This window comes from Drepanopeziza brunnea (genome assembly GCF_022702325.1).
Source record: "Drepanopeziza brunnea f. sp. 'multigermtubi' strain 214-2 chromosome Unknown ctg3, whole genome shotgun sequence".
Classification (NCBI taxonomy): Eukaryota; Fungi; Ascomycota; class Leotiomycetes; order Helotiales; family Drepanopezizaceae; genus Drepanopeziza; species Drepanopeziza brunnea.
In genome coordinates, this window is record NW_027094066.1 from 3,200,295 (window position 1) to 3,218,806 (window position 18,512).

General features: G+C 44.6%; 3 protein-coding genes across 3 annotated transcripts; 1 reads left to right on the forward strand and 2 right to left on the reverse strand.

The window, feature by feature from the left end:
- Positions 1 to 593: 593 nt before the first annotated feature.
- L3040_002816 (uncharacterized protein) lies at positions 594 to 2,701 on the reverse strand (the record flags this gene model as incomplete). Its single annotated transcript, XM_066155691.1, has 3 exons — positions 594 to 1,283; positions 1,377 to 2,098; positions 2,548 to 2,701. The coding sequence occupies 3 exons, from the start codon at positions 2,699 to 2,701 to the stop codon at positions 594 to 596; spliced, it is 1,566 nt and encodes a 521-aa protein (XP_066012666.1).
- Positions 2,702 to 3,663: 962 nt separating this feature from the next.
- Positions 3,664 to 4,996, forward strand: L3040_002817 (uncharacterized protein; the record flags this gene model as incomplete). The annotated part of the gene is made up of 3 exons (XM_007294791.1): positions 3,664 to 3,751; positions 3,890 to 4,714; positions 4,818 to 4,996. 3 exons carry the CDS (start codon positions 3,664 to 3,666, stop codon positions 4,994 to 4,996), a joined length of 1,092 nt encoding a protein of 363 aa, XP_007294853.1.
- A 10,133-nt stretch (positions 4,997 to 15,129) lies between these two features.
- L3040_002818 (uncharacterized protein) lies at positions 15,130 to 16,743 on the reverse strand (the record flags this gene model as incomplete). Its single annotated transcript, XM_007294790.1, has 1 exon — positions 15,130 to 16,743. The coding sequence occupies one exon, from the start codon at positions 16,741 to 16,743 to the stop codon at positions 15,130 to 15,132; it is 1,614 nt and encodes a 537-aa protein (XP_007294852.1).
- Positions 16,744 to 18,512: the final 1,769 nt, after the last annotated feature.

The window sequence follows — 18,512 nt, forward strand, 5'->3', positions numbered from 1 at the left end:
TACGTGATTGGATGACTCATCACTACTACGATTATTGGATGACTCATCACCTACCACCATAATAACTAGAATTTATCTTGGGTCACCGTTAGTGATAATGATTAGTAAACGCGTAATTGTTAATTGATTAATTAATTTACGAAGTAACAGACGCGTTTGCATTAATATTTCGGCGCCGAAGTTACTTTGATTCCTTTTCTTTTTTTAATACGAGCCGACCTGTTCCGAAAAAAGTTTAATAAATTAACATGGATGATGGAATAAAAGTTTTAGCACGCTTAGAAATCCTGCTAGACCGATATAAAATAGTCTTACGTGATTAGATGATTAAACACTACTACAACTATTGGAATTTATCTTGGGTTACCGTTGATAACAATAAAAGAATTTCTAATACACTCGAAAAATCCGTACTCGCTTCCGATCCGCAATCGCTTTTACTGACTAAGACTGAAAGGCTGTAAGGAGGCCTACTTAAGCGAGCCGACGATTATATGACAGCTCTTTTTTGGTGCTTTTACATCAATTTAATTCCAATCGTAATCGAGTCCAGTCTCAGCAATTCTCAGCAATAATCAAGCAACCTAGTATTTTCAAGACAGCCGCTTTCGTTTGCCATCTCCTACTTCACCAGTCTCTCGTCGATTATCGAGACATACCATACCCTCCTCTACTTCTTCGACATGCAATAACGCGCCGGTCTCTTCGAGCAGCCTCACAGCCACCGAGTTGCCTACTTTGGTTGCGAGGTACAGTGGTGTATTCCCGGCCAGATTGCGAGCATGCACACTGGCACCTCTCTTCAGCAGCTCCCTCAAGACCTCGATCTGTGGGCCGACAGCTGCGAGATGCAGCGCGGTATTCTCCGCGTAATCTCTGGCTCCCAGAAGACCAAATTTATCACCATTCAGTAGCGTCTTGACCGTCTCCAAGGAGCCCTTGGTGATAGCGTATCCCAACGTGGTGAAGGCAGCCTGCGACTCTTGAAGCGACGGGATATCCGTACCTGGGTGCGAGAATGCCATGCTATGGGACTCGGTCATTTCGCCACGGATCGAAAACTGCATTTGCGAGGTGATGTCAGTGTACGAGAGGCCGGGAAGTGCAAGTAAGAAGGAGAGTTTGGTCAGTGCTGCTTCAGTCGTGAGGTCGTGTCCGAAGACAACACCGGCGTCTCCAAGTGTTGTGGCTGGAGCGTAAAGGGGTGACACGGAGCCGGACTGGCATTGAGAGACATTCACTATGACTATCCCGCGCGCCACGGCGGATTTGATGACGCGAACCTAAGAGGACACAGGATAGTTAGAAGTTTTCCGTACAAGAAGCCTTCGGGACAATGAAAAGAGGAGGGAGGGAGATTCTCCCCTAATACTTACCATACTACCATCTGCTCCCGAGGGTGCATTGCCTGCGCCGAAAGTTTCGAGGATCAACCCGCGGAGTTTAGGAACGTGGAGAACGGAGTCAAGCATCTCAGGTTTGATACCAGGGAAGATACGGAGACATGCCACGTGTGCTGTGTCCAGATTTGTCTGTACGTCGAACTTGGCGAGGCTTTTTGGACGGCGAACTAAAGCCCAATTGACTTCGGCGCCCATGGCGGAGACTTTGGCGAGTGGTTCGCAATTCGGGGAGGCAAAGGCATCGAAGGAAGAGGCGGAGACTTTGGTGCAGCGGTTCCCGCGATACAGGTTGTGGTGGAAAAAAAGGCAGACCTCGGGTATCGTGAAGGTGCCTGCCAGAATCAGAGATCCAAGCAGGTTATCGACGGCATCGGACTGGAGTGAGAAGATAGAGGCTTGCGAGCCAGTTAGGATGATGGGCTTGCCGAGGTGGGAGAGCATGAAAGACAGCGCCGAGGAGGTGTATGCAAGACTGTCTGTACCGTGGAGGACGACAAAGCCATCGAACAGGGAGTAGTTGTTTTGAATCGTGGTTGCGATTTGCGTCCAGCCTTCAGATGAGATAGAAGAGGAATCGAGGAGGACGGGAAACTCATACAGTGTATAACGAACGTGCCGAGAGTAAGTGCTGGGTGGCGTGCGAAGACTGGGGTGGTATTCCTTTGTTGTTGCGTCTGTCATCACTGGAAGGGGATCTGGGGGTATTAGCTTGTAATGTAAGAACAGGGCGTGAATCTGATTAAGTGGTCGGAGGCCTTGCTGATAGCTATGATGGAGGAAGAAGGAGGCAGCGGGAGAAGAAAGAAGAACAAGGAGACAAATAAGGATTCTCAAGAACCACCAAGTTTGAGGGGATATAGACGTAGCACTTCTCCATTAAAACAGAGGAAATAATAGCACGATCTCTCCCCGAAGCCGCATCTTTCGCTCTTTTTCTCTCCCTTTTGGACAGACAACAGTACCACTCAGGCCTGGCACGGAGGTTGTTCAACAAGAATGCGCGCAGAAAGAAAGCACCAGTCCTGTTGATACATCATCCATCCCAGCACTCAACTCAATGCAATTTTTCATAAAAAAGGAGGTCAACGGGACGGAAGCACGATTGAAAAGAAAATAGCAGGAAAGAAATCGAGAAATTGTATACCAGGCATTGACCCATCGTTGAAGCTTGGCCTAGGAGCCATCCCTTCCCTCAGAAAACCCCGGGCCGGAACCAGACCTTGAGAAGAAGCCCTCATGCAAATCGTGCCGCCGGTCATAATGACCAGGACCCGGGCTTCGGGGTATTGCGTTGCCATGATGGCGGCGTGCGAATGGTGGCGACTTGCTGCACCGAAGGATCTATCTGATGAGAAAGGTCGGTGATTTTGGCGGCTCTGTATCTCGGTATCTCGGTATCTCTTGTCCAGCTAGCGTCCTCTGCGGTTGATATCTATCCGATTTAACGATGCTGAGTAGACCGATGGATGCAATTAAAGAGAAGTGAGTAGCCCAAGGATAAAATAATTTCCGTAGGAATAATGCGAAGCGAAGGAAGGTCAAATCCTCAATCCGATAGATATATATATCTTCTCGCGTGCCCGCCGCTATGGGGTAAGAGAAAACCATGACTGGCGAAAAAGAAAAAACTCAAGAGATCCGAGCTGATTGCCGAGGGAGGGCCGTACTTGATATGGAAAACGGGGAAATGGCTGAAGAAGAAGGATGAGGTATGCATTATATGGATAGATATCAATATATACACATATATTTGATTCTACTTATATCGATGGTGTTGAAGATGGCCATGGGTGCACGCAGCGTTGTACCTGATCTGCTTGCTTGGAATCACGTGCCTGCTTTCTTTCGGACTATACTTACTCCGTATACCGACCGATTAGAGAAAGAATTTGATTTTTGTTATTTGGTGGTTTGCGCTCTCTGTATATTTACCATTTACCATGTTCGCTTTCCATTCTACGGGCGTGCAAGAAACAATAGATATCTTGATTGAACTCGAATCGAATTTATCAATTGGAATGTGATTCCATATATACATCCTCCCCCACATACCCACTCTCCACAGCGCGGTGACATCCATCTGTCCAGACCCGCTAATAATAACAAAAACAACAGCAACAACAAGAACAACAGCAGCCCGACTTTACCATTGCCTTCCCGAATCTCTTCAACTGATCCCTCCCTCGATTCGGCTACCACAACCACATTCCCGAATTTTCGCATACGTATGCCCCAGAAATTCGCCTTCACTTCCGCAGCCATGGCCGCAGCGCTGGAAGACACGCCCGTGTCGTACGAGGACCTGGCCGAAATCGAGAGGGAATTTGACCAAGTCGAGACAGAGATCAGTACGTAGAATGTGCCTCGTTGGTTGATCTTTGAGCCCATCTTTACCCTCACCCTCACCCTCACTCTCGCCCTCGCACCCCCCCCCCCCCCCAAAAAAAGCTCGCTCTGCTTACAACAACCCTTCCCCCCCGCAACAGTCCGGCAACAGCTCGCCCTCACCAAACACCTCTATGCCCGGCGCTCCAAGACCGTCGCTCAGATCCCCAACTTCTGGCCGCTGGTCCTCGAGCAGGCCCCGCCGGACATCGACCAGTACATCCAGCCCTCGGACTCGGCGCTCCTGCTCTCCTCGCTCGCGTCCCTCTCCGTGTCGCACTTCGAGGCCGAGCTCCCGCACGGCGACCCCCGCTCCGTCAGCATCCGCTTCGACTTCCAGGAGAACGAGTACTTCCGCGACGCGAGTCTGGAGAAGCGCTTCTGGTGGCGGAGGGCCACGGATGGCTGGACCGGCCTGGTGAGCGAGCCGGTGCCGATCGATTGGAAGGCGGGGCGGGATCTGACGGGTGGTGTGCTGGGGCTGGTCGTCAAGGCCTGGGAGGCGGAGCGGAAGTCTTCTTCGTCGGTGGTGGATGGTGGTGGTGGTGGTGGTGCAGCGAAGGACAAGAAGAAGAAGAAGGCTGGGCTGACGCCGGAGCAGAAGGCGTTGAAGAAGCATATTGACGGGACGGGCATGGGCGGACTGTCCTTCTTTGCTTGGTTCGGGTTCATCGGACGCAATATCACGGCGGAGGAGAGCGCGGCGGCGAATGCGCTCGAGGCTCGGAGGAGAGAAGCTCGCAAGGCTGGAAGCGCGCACGATACAGACAAGGACGGAGACGGAGAGAAGGGAGAGCAAGATACTGAAACTGAGGATACGGAAGGAGAGGATGAAGTGGACATGAGTCTAGAAATCTTTCCCGAGGGCGACGATCTCGCGGTTGCCATCAGTGAGGATCTGTGGCCAAGCGCCATCAAGTATTTCAGTAAGTCAAGCAAATCCATCCGGCATCATCAACCCAGGATGATCTTACCTTCTTCAATACATGTCGGGGGGGGCACAGACTGACAAGAAAACAACAAAAACAGCACAAGCCCAAGAGCAAGACGCCCTCTCCGACGCCGACTTCGAATCCGACGACGACGAAGAAAAAGCCGGCGACGAGGAAGAAGCCGGCGACGAGGAACCCGCCGCCCTCTCGGCGGGCGAAAACTCGGACGCAGACGCTGAGCTGGCTCGTCCCAAGAAGAAACAGAGATCTTCTTGACCTAACCTCATCGTCTCTCTATCGTTCTACCTGCTTGCTTTCTATGATTTTGTATCTCGAATTCTAAGGACGGACCACTCTCCCAACAACAAAAAAAGAACTGTATGCATGTATGCATGAACGTAGGAAAGGAAAAATGGCAGGCGCGCACCACCAGTCAGAGATTCCGTCTGGGGATACCCTCTCGATCATTTATCTTTACGAGGAATGAGGAGATAGGCAACAATTAGGGATAGATTTGATGATATGCATACATGAATAAACACACACACGCGCTAGCTAGCTAGCGAGCTAGCTACTTCGTAGATACCTAGCCTAACTTACGTACAGGATACACGTGATACATATACAACATAAGAAAGGAGCCATCTGTCTCTCCGTCCCTCCCTCCGTCCGTTCTTCGCTTTCTCTTCGCTTTTACTTTCGCTTTTGTTTCTCCGAATAGAATCAGAAGCAGAAGCCGACGAGAGATTGATCTACTCCCATTGCCCCACCCACTCCTACACCAGCGCTCTTTCTCTCTCTCTCTCTCTCTCTCTCTCTCGCCTATCTTCCGTATCCTATCCTCCGTATCTCGCTCTATTTTTCATCGTCGCATCCGGATCCGAGTTCAAGTATTATTTTCTGATAACAGAGATGAGAAACAGAATTGAAAAAAGATAAAGAAAAAAAGAAGGGCCAATTAATTAATTGGTAGATAAGATAAGAGAGATAGAAACTGCGTACAAGTTTTAAGGGAATTAAAGTGTATATAGCTCGCAGTTTACGGCAATTGCACGTTCGTATAATTAAGCATTTAAATTAATCTTAAATAAGATTAATTTAACTTCTTAATAAAAATTATACGTTTAAAAGCTTAATAGTCAGTGCGCCGTCTTTTATCTCCGGGCTCTCGGTACCTTGAAGACATGTACCGATATTCTAACCCTTTTGTATGAAAAACGGTTATTAGACCGTTTGAAATCAATATAAATTACAAATCAAAAATGGTTCACTTTTACAATCGTTCCCGAGCTTAAAACCATCTTATAACCGTCTTATAGCCGTCTTCTTTTAGATTTTCAAAATACGTTTATTAAGGAATCCGTTTTAAATAATTAAGAGAATCTAATGTTCGTTCTTGATGAAATACGATTGAAATATAAGAACCCGTCTTGTACTAGTATCGTTTTGATAATAATTTAAAAAAATCGATGTTGAGATATTTCTCGGTCTCGCTATTACAGCTTACCTTAAAGGGAATGCAGGAGCATTTAGACGGTCAGCTGATCGTCCGATAACCATCTCTTTTAAAGACGATTTTAATAAGTTGGCATAGCTAGTAGATCACTTTAAGCTTATATTAAGATTGAATAGAATTTGAAAACAAACGATTTAAATTATTTAAATCGTAGCTAAAATATAACTATTTTATTCGATTAAATCGTTTTTTTTAAATACTCGTCTTTTCGTATAAAAACCGTCTTAGGACCGTCTTCGAGCGTTTTAAGACCGTCTTATAGCCGTCTTATAGCCGTCCTTGAGCTTAAAGCCGTTTTTAAGAACGTGAATTAGTAAGCAAATACTCTTTTAATTGCTTGCTAATCTACCTTTTACTACCTTAACCACTTACTATACCCCCTTATTCTATTATTACCCTCTCCTTGCGAATGCTGCAACGGCGGCCGTTATACGCGGGTAAACTTTTGCTAAATCGATCGATTTTGATTATAAAAAAATTAAAGCGTTAGTATACAAGCCGTAATCGTCGGTTACCTTGAATTTAATTTGTAAAAAATCCCGACCTGGCTGCGCCAGGTCGGCACCACCAAGGCGGGACAGTAACGGTATACCACTTATTAAACAACAACTATTATTATAAAAAATTATAAAAAAATATTTATATGCTTAGAAAATCCCTCTTTACAAACGTGAATTAAAATTATGAAAATGCATTTATTTGTGGTAATCTAATACATTAAAATGTAGTAAAAAAATGGTCAAAAACTGTCCTAAATAATTCAAATTTACTTGTTTATTGCAAATATCTTCATAACCACAACCTTAATTCAAAAAAACGTTATATAGATCGAAATAAAATGATTTAATATATTATATTACTAAATGTGTCAACTATTAAATCAAAGTTGGTAATGATGCACGTATTTTTTTTGATAGATTTAAATAAAAGTCCGATTTTCGTGTTCCCCGCTTATTCTAATATATACGCGGTAATTCTGATATATACCTACGTATTACTAAAATCGAAAAGTATTTACCAAAAGTACTATTCTTATTACCTTAACTCAACACAATAAAGGAATAACAACTTGTAATTAAAATTCAATTAATTGATTAGTATTAAACTCAATACTGCACATCTTTTTATACAAAAGTAATTAATCTATAATAGTTAGTTGATTTTTTATTTATTAAAAAGGAGCAAATTTTACTGTCCCGCCTTGGTGGTGCCGACTTGCTACAGCAAGTCGGTCAATTCTTTCGAATTAAAATTTAAGGAAACCGACGATTAGCAGCGATACCGAGAAATATCTTAGCGTCGAACTTCTTAAATTATTATTAAAATAATTTTATTTAAAAGATGATTTCTATTTATAACTATATCTTTTTTAAAATGGTCATCGAACTATTTCAATTTTTTAGAACGAGCTTTTTAATAAGCCTGTTTTAAAAATATAAACGAGGACGGCTATAGGACGGCTACAAAACGGTCTCTTTGAATAGGACGATCTTTTCGATAAATTATTCTTGAAAAGAGCTTAGTACTGAATTTAAGCGGTCCAATGGCCGTCTTTTATAAAAGAGGATCAATGGACCATTCAAATGACCCCTTACCACCCTTTAAGGTATATATCAACGTTTTAAAAGATTTAAGATCGGAATCGATTGATCTAATGAAAGATCACTTCAGTCTCGCTTGATAGTACGCATACTAGCGACGGTGGTAGTTGAAAGGAGGTGAGAGTGGTAAAAGATTCGAAAGAGATATAAGCCAAAGACTAAAAATATTTGCCTATCAATTCAAGTACTCGAAAACGGTTTGAAGTTCGAGGACGGCCTTAAGACGGCTATAAGACGGTCCTAGATCGGTCTTAAAGCAATCGAGGTTAGTCTCTAACGGAAAGACGAGCTTGCATGAAAGACGGTTTAATTGATTAAAATAAATCTATCTTAGCTACGATCCAAGTGATTTAAATCCTTTATTTTTAAAATCCTATTTACTTTTAAGTATCGATCGGCCTCAGGTGATCCACTAACTATACCAACCTTTGAAGACCGTCTTTTAAAAGAGACCGTAATCGGATTATCAGCTGACGGCTTGAATAACCAGGTACCTACCTACCTGCCTTTAAAATCACAATCAGGATAAGCGCGTGCCCCAGGTCAACGCAAGTATCCCATCTCAAAAAGTATTTTCCCAACCGAGTTTTCAAAGGAGTTAAAAACCCATTTTAAAAAAAATCCCGGTTGGTACTATAGATCAATAACTGTATGACGCAACAAGCTATAATCATCAAACGGCGGTAAGAAGATAATAAATAAGTAATAGAAAAAAAGAAAAGAAAAGATTATTCGCTTACTATTCCAAGTGAGTGTTCTTCAAGAGGGTTTCAAGAATTCAAGAGACGGCTTTAAGACGGGGCTACTATAAGACGGTCTTAAAAAAAAGGGGGGAGAGGGGAGGGGGTTCAAAACGCTTAAAAAACGCTCTCTTAAGACGGTTTTGATACCAAGAGACGAGCGTTTATAAAAGTCGATTGGATCAATGAAAATAGTTCGTTCTATTTTAGCTGGCTGCGATTTGAAGAATCTTTAATGAATTTTTTTTTTTTTTTTTTTTTTTTTTTTTTTTTTTTTCCCCCCTTCAAATCCTGTGTAATCCTCAAGTATCGGCTCTCAAGGTAATTTGATTTGATTTGATTTGATTTGATTTGATTTGATTGCACCAATCATGTTAAGCTCTTAAGATGACCGTCCCTTTTTAAAAAAAGAGGCCGTTATCGGAATTGTTATAATAGCTGACGGATTGAAGCAACCCTTTTACCTACTTCTCTGCCTTTCTGCCTTTAAGGGACTTAGATGTGAGGTAGTACCGGTACTGTAAGGTGTGACCTTAAGTACAATAACAGGTGGGAACGTGCATTTTTAGTCTAGCCCCCCCCCCCCCCCCCCCCCCCCCCCCTTTACTTCCACCCTCCCTTCCCTTCCCTTCTACCCTGCCCTCCTACCGGTACTCCCTCCTTCACCCCCCCTGGTGGCCTCAGGCTATTATTACAGTCCCTCTCATTTGTTGTTCGCTTTCACTTCCACTTTCTCGCTTCGCTTTCTCGCTTCTCCCCGAATAAAATAGAACCAAAAGCAGAAGCAGAAGCAGAAGCCGAGGAGAGATTGATCTGCTTCTACTTATACCCTCACCCACGCTTATACCCTTATCCACTTCCACACCCTTATGCACGCCTTTATCCACTTTTACGCTTACACTAGCTCTTTCTCCTCTCCCTTTCTCTTTGCGAATAAGTATTAAAGTATGACCTTCACTTCTACTTTACTTTCACTTCGCTTTCTTTTCACTTCTTTTGACTTCTACTTTCACTTCCATTTTCACTTTTACTTTCATTTTCACTTCCTCGCTTCATTTCTACTTCCTCGGTTCACTTCCACTTCACTTTTACTTCTACTTCATTTCTATTTCATTTCTACTTTACTTTCACTTCCACTTTCACTTTCTCGCTTTTTTTCGAATAAAATAGAATAGAATAGAACCAAAACCAGAAGCAAAAGCAGAAGCAGAAGCCGACGAGAGATTGATTTACTTTTATATCCTCACTTACGCTTATACCCTTATCCACTTCTATACCCTTATGCACGCCTTTATCCTTATCTACGCTTATACCTTTATTTACGCTTATACCAGCTCTTTCTCTTTGCGAATAAGTATTAAAGTATGACCTTCACTTCTACTTTTTCGCTTTTTCACTTTCACTTTCATTTTCACTTCTATTTCCACTTCTACTTTCACTTCACTTTTACTTCTACTTTTATTTTATTTTCATTTCCATTTTTACTCCACTTCTTTTCACTTTTATTTTCATTTCACTTTATTTTCATTTTCACTTTTACTTTTACTTTTACTTTTTCGCTTCACTCTACTTTCACTTTCATTCTCTCTACTTTATTTTACTTCCATTTCACTTCACTTTTCTTTACTTCCACTTTTTCGTTTCGCTTTCTCGCTTCTCTTCGAATAGAATAAAATACCGTATCCTCTGGTTTAAATGAGACCTTGGCAAGCCGTGCGTGGTAGAGACGGGCACCGGCGATATGTGACCGATTAGCAGGAATTGATGACTCAGAAATGCCAAGTATCAAAATCTATAGCGTTTGAGTAGCCAAAATGAATAGAATTGCATTGCTATTACATTTTAATATGCTAATATGTCTTTGCTTACTATTAAACTCTATTATAACGCGATAAAGGTATAGATTTCGAATAAGTAGAATGCGATGAATACGAGCAACTGCGAAAAAAAAATCTAATAGATCTAAGAAAAGAGCGCAATATTCGAAGCTTTTTTACAAAGAAAAACGCCGAATTAATCGATTTACTAAGATTATTTAATGAAGCTCGTAGAAAGAGCGAAAACGATATTAAGGTTAAAGAAAAAAAGCTAGCAAAAGAGCAAAAATTGCTTATAAAAAAGCACGGAAAATTGCAAAAGAAATCGTATAAGTAAACGAAAATAGAATCGAATATGAAAATTGATCGACAGTAATAGAAAGTATAGATTTAATTGCAATTTATATCTAAATATATCTATTAAAATAAAATAAATTACAAAAAGGAACGAAAATATTAGTATTCGCTTAATTCTGACCTTTATCATCTTCTCGACGTTGGATTTTGCTGGCTAAATAATCCTTTTTTCTCGCTTCTCTACTTGGCTGGCTCCACCACGCACGGCTTGCCAAGGTCTCATTTAAACCAGAGGATACGGTAGAACCAAAAGCAGAAGCAAAAGCAGAAGCAGAAGCCGAAGCAGAAGCCGACGAGAGATTGATTTACTTATACCCTTACCCACGCTTATACTTTTATCCACGCTTATACCCTTATCTACTTCCACACCCTTATCCACGCTTACGCCAGCTCTTTCTCCTCCCCCCCCCGCCCCTTTTCTCTGCGAACAAGTATTAAAGTATGACCTTTACTTTCACTTTTACTTTCACTTTTACTTTACTTTTATTTCCATTTCCATTTCCATTTCACTTTTACTTTTACTTTTACTTTTACTTCTTCGTTTTATTTAACTTCATTTTATTTTTATTTTACTTTATTTTCACTTTTCTTCTTTTCACTTTATTTCTACTTTTACTTTTATTTCTACTTCTACTTTCGCTTTCTCGCTTTCTCGCTTCTCTTCGAATAGAATAGAATAGAACTAAAAGCAAAAGCAAAAGCAGAAGCAGAAGCCGAAGCCGAAGTAAAAGCAAAAGCCGACGAAAGATTAATCTACTTCTTTTTATACTTTTATTTACGCTTATACCTTTATTTACTTTTATACTTTTATGCACGCTTTCATTTGTATCTACTTTAACGCTAGCTCTATCTTTCCTTCTTTTTTCTTTTTGCGAATAAGTATTGAAGTATAACTTTCACTTCTACTTTTATTTCTACTTTCACTTTTACTTTTATTTTTATTTTTATTTTTACTTTTACTTTTATTTTCACTTTATTTCTTTTTACTTTCATTTCGCTTTTCTTCACTTCTTTTTACTTTTTTTCACTTCACTTTTATTTCTACTTCTATTTCACTTCATTTTTATTTTTATTTCTATTTTTACTTTTACTTTTTCGCTTCATTTCTATTTCTATTTCACTTTACTTCTACTTTTATTTCTACTTTTACTTTTATTTCCATTTCTCTTTCTTCGCTTCATTTCGCTTTTATTTTCACTTTCACTTTCATTTTACTTCTACTTTTATTTCACTTCGCTTTTACTTTCGCTTTTTCGCTTTGCTTTTTCGTTTTCACTTTCTCGCTTCTTTTCGAATAAAATAAAATAAAACCAAAAGCAGAAGCCGAAGCAAAAGCAAAAGCCGACGAAAGATTGATCTACTTCTTTCTATACCTTTACCTACGCTTATACTCTTATCCACGCCTACACCCTCATGCACTTCCATATCCTTATCCACTTCCACGCCTATACCAGCTCTTTTCTCTCCCCCCCCCCCCTCCCCCTTTCTCTTTGCGAACAAGTATTAAAGTATGACTTTCACTTCGCTTTCATTTCCACTTTCATTTCGCTTTTACTTTTATTTTCACTTTACTTTTTCGCTTCACTTTCGCTTCTTTTTACTTCACTCTTTTTCTCTTCACTTCCACTTTCGCTTTTTCGCTTCTCTTCGAATAGAATAGAACCAAAAGCAGAACCAAAAGCAAAAGCAGAAGCAGAAGTAAAAGCCGACGAGAGATTGATCTGCTTTTATACCTTCCTTTACGCTTATACCCTTATCCACGCCTACACCCTCATCCACTTCTATACCCTCATCCACTTCCACGCTTATACCAGCTCTATCTCCCCCCCCCCCCCCCCCCCCTCTTTTTCTGCGAATAAGTATTAAAGTATGACTTTCACTTCACTTCCACTTTTCTTCACTTCTACTTTTACTTCCACTTTCACTTCACTTCACTTCGCTTCACTTCCACTTCACTTCCACTTTACTTTCTCGCTTCTTTTCGAATAGAACCAAAAGCAGAACCAAAAGCAGAAGCAAAAGCCGAAGCAAAATCCGAAGCCGAAGCCGAAGCCGACGAAAGATTGATCTACTTTTATACTTTTATATTACCCACGCTTATACCCTTACCCACTTCTATACCCTTATGCACTTCCACACCCTTATCCTTATTCACGCTTATACGAGCTCTCTTTCTTTGCGAACAAGTATTAAAGTGTGACCTTCACTTTCACTTCTACTTCCACTTTCACTTTCACTTCCATTTCCGCTTTCTCGCTTGTCTTTCTCCTTTCTCCTCGAATAGAATAGAAGCAAAAGCAAAAGCAAAAGCAAAAGCAAAAGTAAAAGCAGAACTCAAAGCAAAAGCCGACGAGAGATTGATCTACTTTTATACTTTCGCCTACGCTTATACCTTTATCTACTTCTACACTCTTATGCACGCTTTTATTTTTATGCACGCTTTTGTCCACTTCTACGCTTATACCAGTTTTTTCTTTTCTTTTTTCCTTTTCTTTTCCGTTTCTTTTTTTTTTTACGAACAAGTATTAAAGTATGACCTTCACTTTCACTTCTACTTTTATTTTACTTTTATTTTACGTTACTTTTACTTTACTTTACTTTATTTTTTTTTTACTTTTACTTTTACTTTTATTTCCACTTTTACTTTTATCTTTACTTTCACTTTTTTACTTTCACTTTTACTTTTATCTTTTCTTTACTTCTTTTTACTTTTACTTTTATCTTCTTTTCATTTCTATTTTTATTTCCACTTTTACTTCACTTTTACTTCTTTACTTTTACTTCTATTTTTATTTCATTTCTACTTTTATTTTCACTTTCATTTTCTCGCTTCTTTTCGAATAAAACTAAAAGCAAAACTAAAAGCAAAAGCAAAAGCCGACGAAAAATTAATTTACTTTTATACTTTCACTTACGCTTATACCTTTATTTACTTCTACACCTTTATAGCACGCTTTTATCTTTATCCACTTTTACGCTAGCTTTATCTTTTCTTCTTTTTCTTTTTTTGCGAACAAGTATTAAAGTATGACCTTCACTTCTACTTTACTTTACTTCTACTTTTATTTCCATTTTTATTTCCACTTTTACTTCTACTCTATTTTCACGTCTCTTCACTTCCATTTTTTTTATTCACTTCTATCTTCATTTCCACTTCCACTTCCACTTCACTTCCACTTCTTCACTTCTTTTCACTTCCACTTCCATCTTCACTTCCACTTCTCTTTACTTCCCCTTCCTCACTTCATTCCACTCCCACTTCCACTTCCACTTCCTCGCTTTCTCGCTTCTCCCCGAATAGAATAGAATAGAATAGAACTAAAAGCAGAACTAAAAGCAAAAGCAAAAGCCGACGAGAAATTAATCTACTTCTTCTCTTCACTTCCACTTCTTCACTCCCACTTCTCTTCACTTCTCTTCACTTCCACTTCCACTTCCATTCCACTTCCTCACTTCATTCTACTTCTATCTTCTTTTCACTTCTACTTCCACTTCTACTCCATTTCCATTTCCACTTCCACTTCCACTTCCACTCCCACTTTCACTTCAGTTCTACTTCCTCTTCACTTCCACTTCTACTTCCCCTTCCTCACTTCATTCCACTTCCACTTTACTTCCACTTCCCCTTCCTCACTTCATTCCACTCCCACTTTCACTTCTACTTCCTTACTTCTCCTTGAATAGAATAGAACCAGAATCAGAACCAGAAGCAGAAGCCGAGGAGAGATTGATCTACTTCTTTCTATACCTTTATATCATCCACGCTTATACCCTTATCCACACCTACATCCTCATGCACTTCCACACCCTTATCTACGCTTACACCAGCTCTATCTCTCCCCCCCCCTCTTTCTCTGCGAACAAGTATTAAAGTATGCCCTACGCTGTATGCATCCTCTATACATACAAGCACATACACGCATATATTCTGCAGTAGTTGGAAATTTTTACAAGATTCATTCTCAACATAGACGAGATAGGATGACATTGGCCACCCGTCCCATCATGTACTACTAAAGGTAGTGAAAAGTACCCCACGGAATCAAGACAGAGTTAACATCCCGACCGTCCTTTTCCCCAATCAACCTCGCCAAGAGCCCCGTGTATGTAAAATATACCGCGTTTGAACACCGTCCGTGCCAGGACATTCATTGCGCCTGCTTTTGTCCTGTCCGTTTTTTGCTTCCCTTCGCTTTCGAAAAAGATCTGTTCATGATATACGTCCGTGCTGGTGTGTCGTGCTGTTGTGTTTTCCAGACCCCCCCCCCCCCCCCCTGATCCACCACCGCCACCTCGCCCGTCCCCGCTTTCCATCAGGGATGGCCCTCGTCCTCTGCTTCCCCGTCCGGTTCCAAGAGAGCGCGGCTCCTCCGGTCCATCACGCCAGCCAGCTCTCCTCTTGTCGCGCCGGCGTATCCGTCACCCCGCCCATCACCAAGCCCTCGCTCTCGCCCTCGCTGTCCCGATCTTCCTCGTCGCCCTTCTCGTCGCCCCTCTCGATCCGGCCGGCCTCCTCGCCTTCCGGCTCGCTCTCGTTCATCCACGTCAATCCATTCGCGGCCTCCTCCAGCGGGAACACCTCCCTCGCATACTCCTCCAATCCCCGATGCCCCTCCCACAGCTCCAGGGCCTCGCCCGGACAGCTCTGCTCCATCTGCTGGCTCCCAAAGTACGGCGGTTGCCGCCGCCCGTCCTCGGCCCCCAGGGCGTACATCTTCTCCAAGGCGACGAGCTGCTCGCGATACCCGTGGGGGATCTTGACCTGGACGTCGATGGTGGGGCTGTACCGGTACCGCACGGGGCGGCCGACGCCTCGGGCAAAGGTGCGGCAGGCTTCGACGGGGGAGAGCATCTCGTAGGCCAGGGCGACTCTCTCGCCGTTCCCCCAGCGCGCGATGCCGTCCTTGATCAGCTGGATGACGGCCGGGCCGACGTCGTGCTCGGCATCGAGCCACGGCAGGGGGACGTCGGGATGGAAGGGGGCGGTCCACTCGAAGCCCCCGTGGCGGCCCATGTCGGGCTTCCAGGCCATGCAGAAGAGGGGATATGGCAAGCTCGTGAAGTTGTTGTTGTAGATGCCGGTGTACAGGAACGTCGTGCGCGCGAGGAGGGGGGGGAGGGAGCGGATGTAGGCCTCGATGGTGGTCTTGGAGGACCACAGGGGGAGCGCGGGCCACGTGGGCGAGTGGTGCGAGTGGTCCGGCATGGAGGAGTAGATGTAATGCTCGATATCTGCCGCCAGAGCGGCATCGGCCAGCGCCTTTCCGATGGCCACCTCGTCGCCCCAGAAGGTGGTGTTGATGAAGGCGAGCTGGGCTCCGCGATACAGTTCCGTGATCAGGGCGTGGTTGGGCGCGCCGGTCCCGCGACTCTTCGAGCCCAGCTCTGGTGAGTCGGATCCGTGGAGCGAGCCCGGGGTCCCGGGAGCGGAATTGGGCGAGCGAATGTACAGCTCGCCCACCAAGACCGTGACGTTCGGCAGGGAGGAGATTTCGGAAGCGACGATCCCGTCGAGATTCCGTAACTGGGCGCGGACGGTGTAGCCGACGGCGCAGGCCACACGTATCACGGAGGCCGCTTGCCGGCCAGACGCATTGACGACGGCGATGGTTTTGCGGGGGGTGGGCATCGCTCGCTTGGAGGGGCGGTCGAGCTGTGAAGAGCAGGTGGCGGGGTGCTGGACCGGATTGAAGCCTAGCGAGCAGATGGGGGAGAGGTCACTGGAGGAAGTGCAAGGTCGGTGTTTGAGTTTGTTGGGCGGTGGTCTGCTGGGAATGGATGTTGGTGGTAGTGATGGTGGTGATGGTGATGGTGATGGTGATGGTGATGATGAGGAGACCGATGCGATTGAAGAAGTTGTTATTGGGATCGCAGTTTGCAGAGTGGTGAGTGGTGTAGATGCGACGGGATGGGTCGCAGAGGGTTGTTGTTGGGCTTGGCTGGGGCGGGATCTGATGGCCAGCGCCGGGCGGCGGGCAGCTGCTGAGGGCATCCTGCCTGCTCTGGGCTCTTTCTATTTTCTTCTTTTTTTCTTTTTTTTCCTTTTTTTCCTTTTTTTTTTTCGGGCTACGGAGAATATCGATAGCTTCTCCAGAAGCGCAAGTGGAGGCGGACGGACTGACGGGCAGACGGGCAGACGGACAGACGGACAGGCGGACAGGCGGACGAGAGAGGATGGGCGCAGGAGGAGGATCTTGGAGATCCGACGGAGATGTTCACAGGGTATGTTGAAGCTCAAGTGGGAATCCCGGGGGAGGCGGGGAGAGGTTCCTGGTCCTGACTCCGGGTCCTGACTCCTGGTCCTAGATGCAGATCGGGCGGGGACTGTGCGTCCGTTCCTTCCCAGGTTCCACAGGTGGGTCGGGGTTGGGTTGGGTTGGGTTGAGGGGGGGGAGGAGGAGGAGGGGGAATATCGACTTGGGATTACGGGTGTTGGACGGTCGTGGCTTGTCTGGTCGTGGGTGTGCGCTCGAAGTTGGACGCTCTTTGCCACCACCGAGGCTGCCATGGTACGAATCACGAGGGCACGTCGATCAGGTGATGCGGATGCTGGGTTCGCTCTGGTCAGCTCAGGTCAGGTCAGGTCACAGCTACAGGATAAACGAGCAGGCGGTGAGGCGTCGGCAGTATCGTCGTGTACCGGTAGTGCATCAGATGATGCGGTGGTCCAACTACCAACACCAAGAGATCCTGATTAGTAACCACACGTGAACCCAGGAACCCACGAACCCATGAACCAATGACCCAATCAACCAATGACCCAATCAACCAATGACCCAATCAACCAATCAACCAATCTACCAATGAACCCTTCACCCATCAGCCAATCAACCAACCATCCCATCATCCCATCATCCCATCATCTTCCGCCATCGGCGGCATAGCCCCACGATCGATTGGTGGAGACAACCAACTGGTTGCCGCCGGTGCCTGCCGGGATACGGCGTGGATCTGAAGCACTACCGTACTACTACTAGTACTAAGTACATCTGAAATACAGAGTACTCACTCTATGCTATAGTACTCCCGAGAACGGAAATCTCACATCTGCCCACCCCGTCCCGTCTAAATATAACCCCCCCCCCCTACTACCCCTCTCGACCTCGTACGTAACCCGTTCCTTCCCACGAGATCTTGCATGTCGGGACCCAAGAAAAAAGCCGTTTCAAGCTCGGGGGTTTATGTAATACAAACTGGTCACGCCTTAGGGGACCGAAATCACCCATCCGCCCAGCCGCCAGCGCCCGCAACGCCCACCAGCCGGGATCCCTCTTGAAACGGGCATGTGCAGGAGAGATCCCTCCCCAGGAGAGATCCCTCCCCACCCCCGTGAGTGGCCACCGCCGGCAGAGATCTCGGCACCGATGAGCCGTAAAGAGACAAGCCGGGCGGCGGCATCGGAGTAGGACATCCCGAGCCTGCACGTGCGCGGGCGGACCCACGGGTGTATGCCAGGGCCAAAACCTACGCCGCCAGATCGACCGCGTCCAACCATTGCCGAGACCTGCCGTGATACAGTCGCGGGGAAGGGGAAGAGGAGAGGAGAGAAGAGAAGAGGAAAGGAGAGAAGAGAAGGGAAGAGATGGGATGAGAAAAACAAGAGAAGAGAAAAGAAGAGGAGAGGGAAAGGAGAGGAAAGAAGAGGAGAGGGAAAGGAGAGGAAAGAAGAGGAGAGGGAAAGGAGAGGAAAGAAGAGGAGAGGGGAAGGAGAAGAGAAAAGAAGAAAAGAGAAAAGAAGAGGAAAAGCAAAGGAGAGGAGAA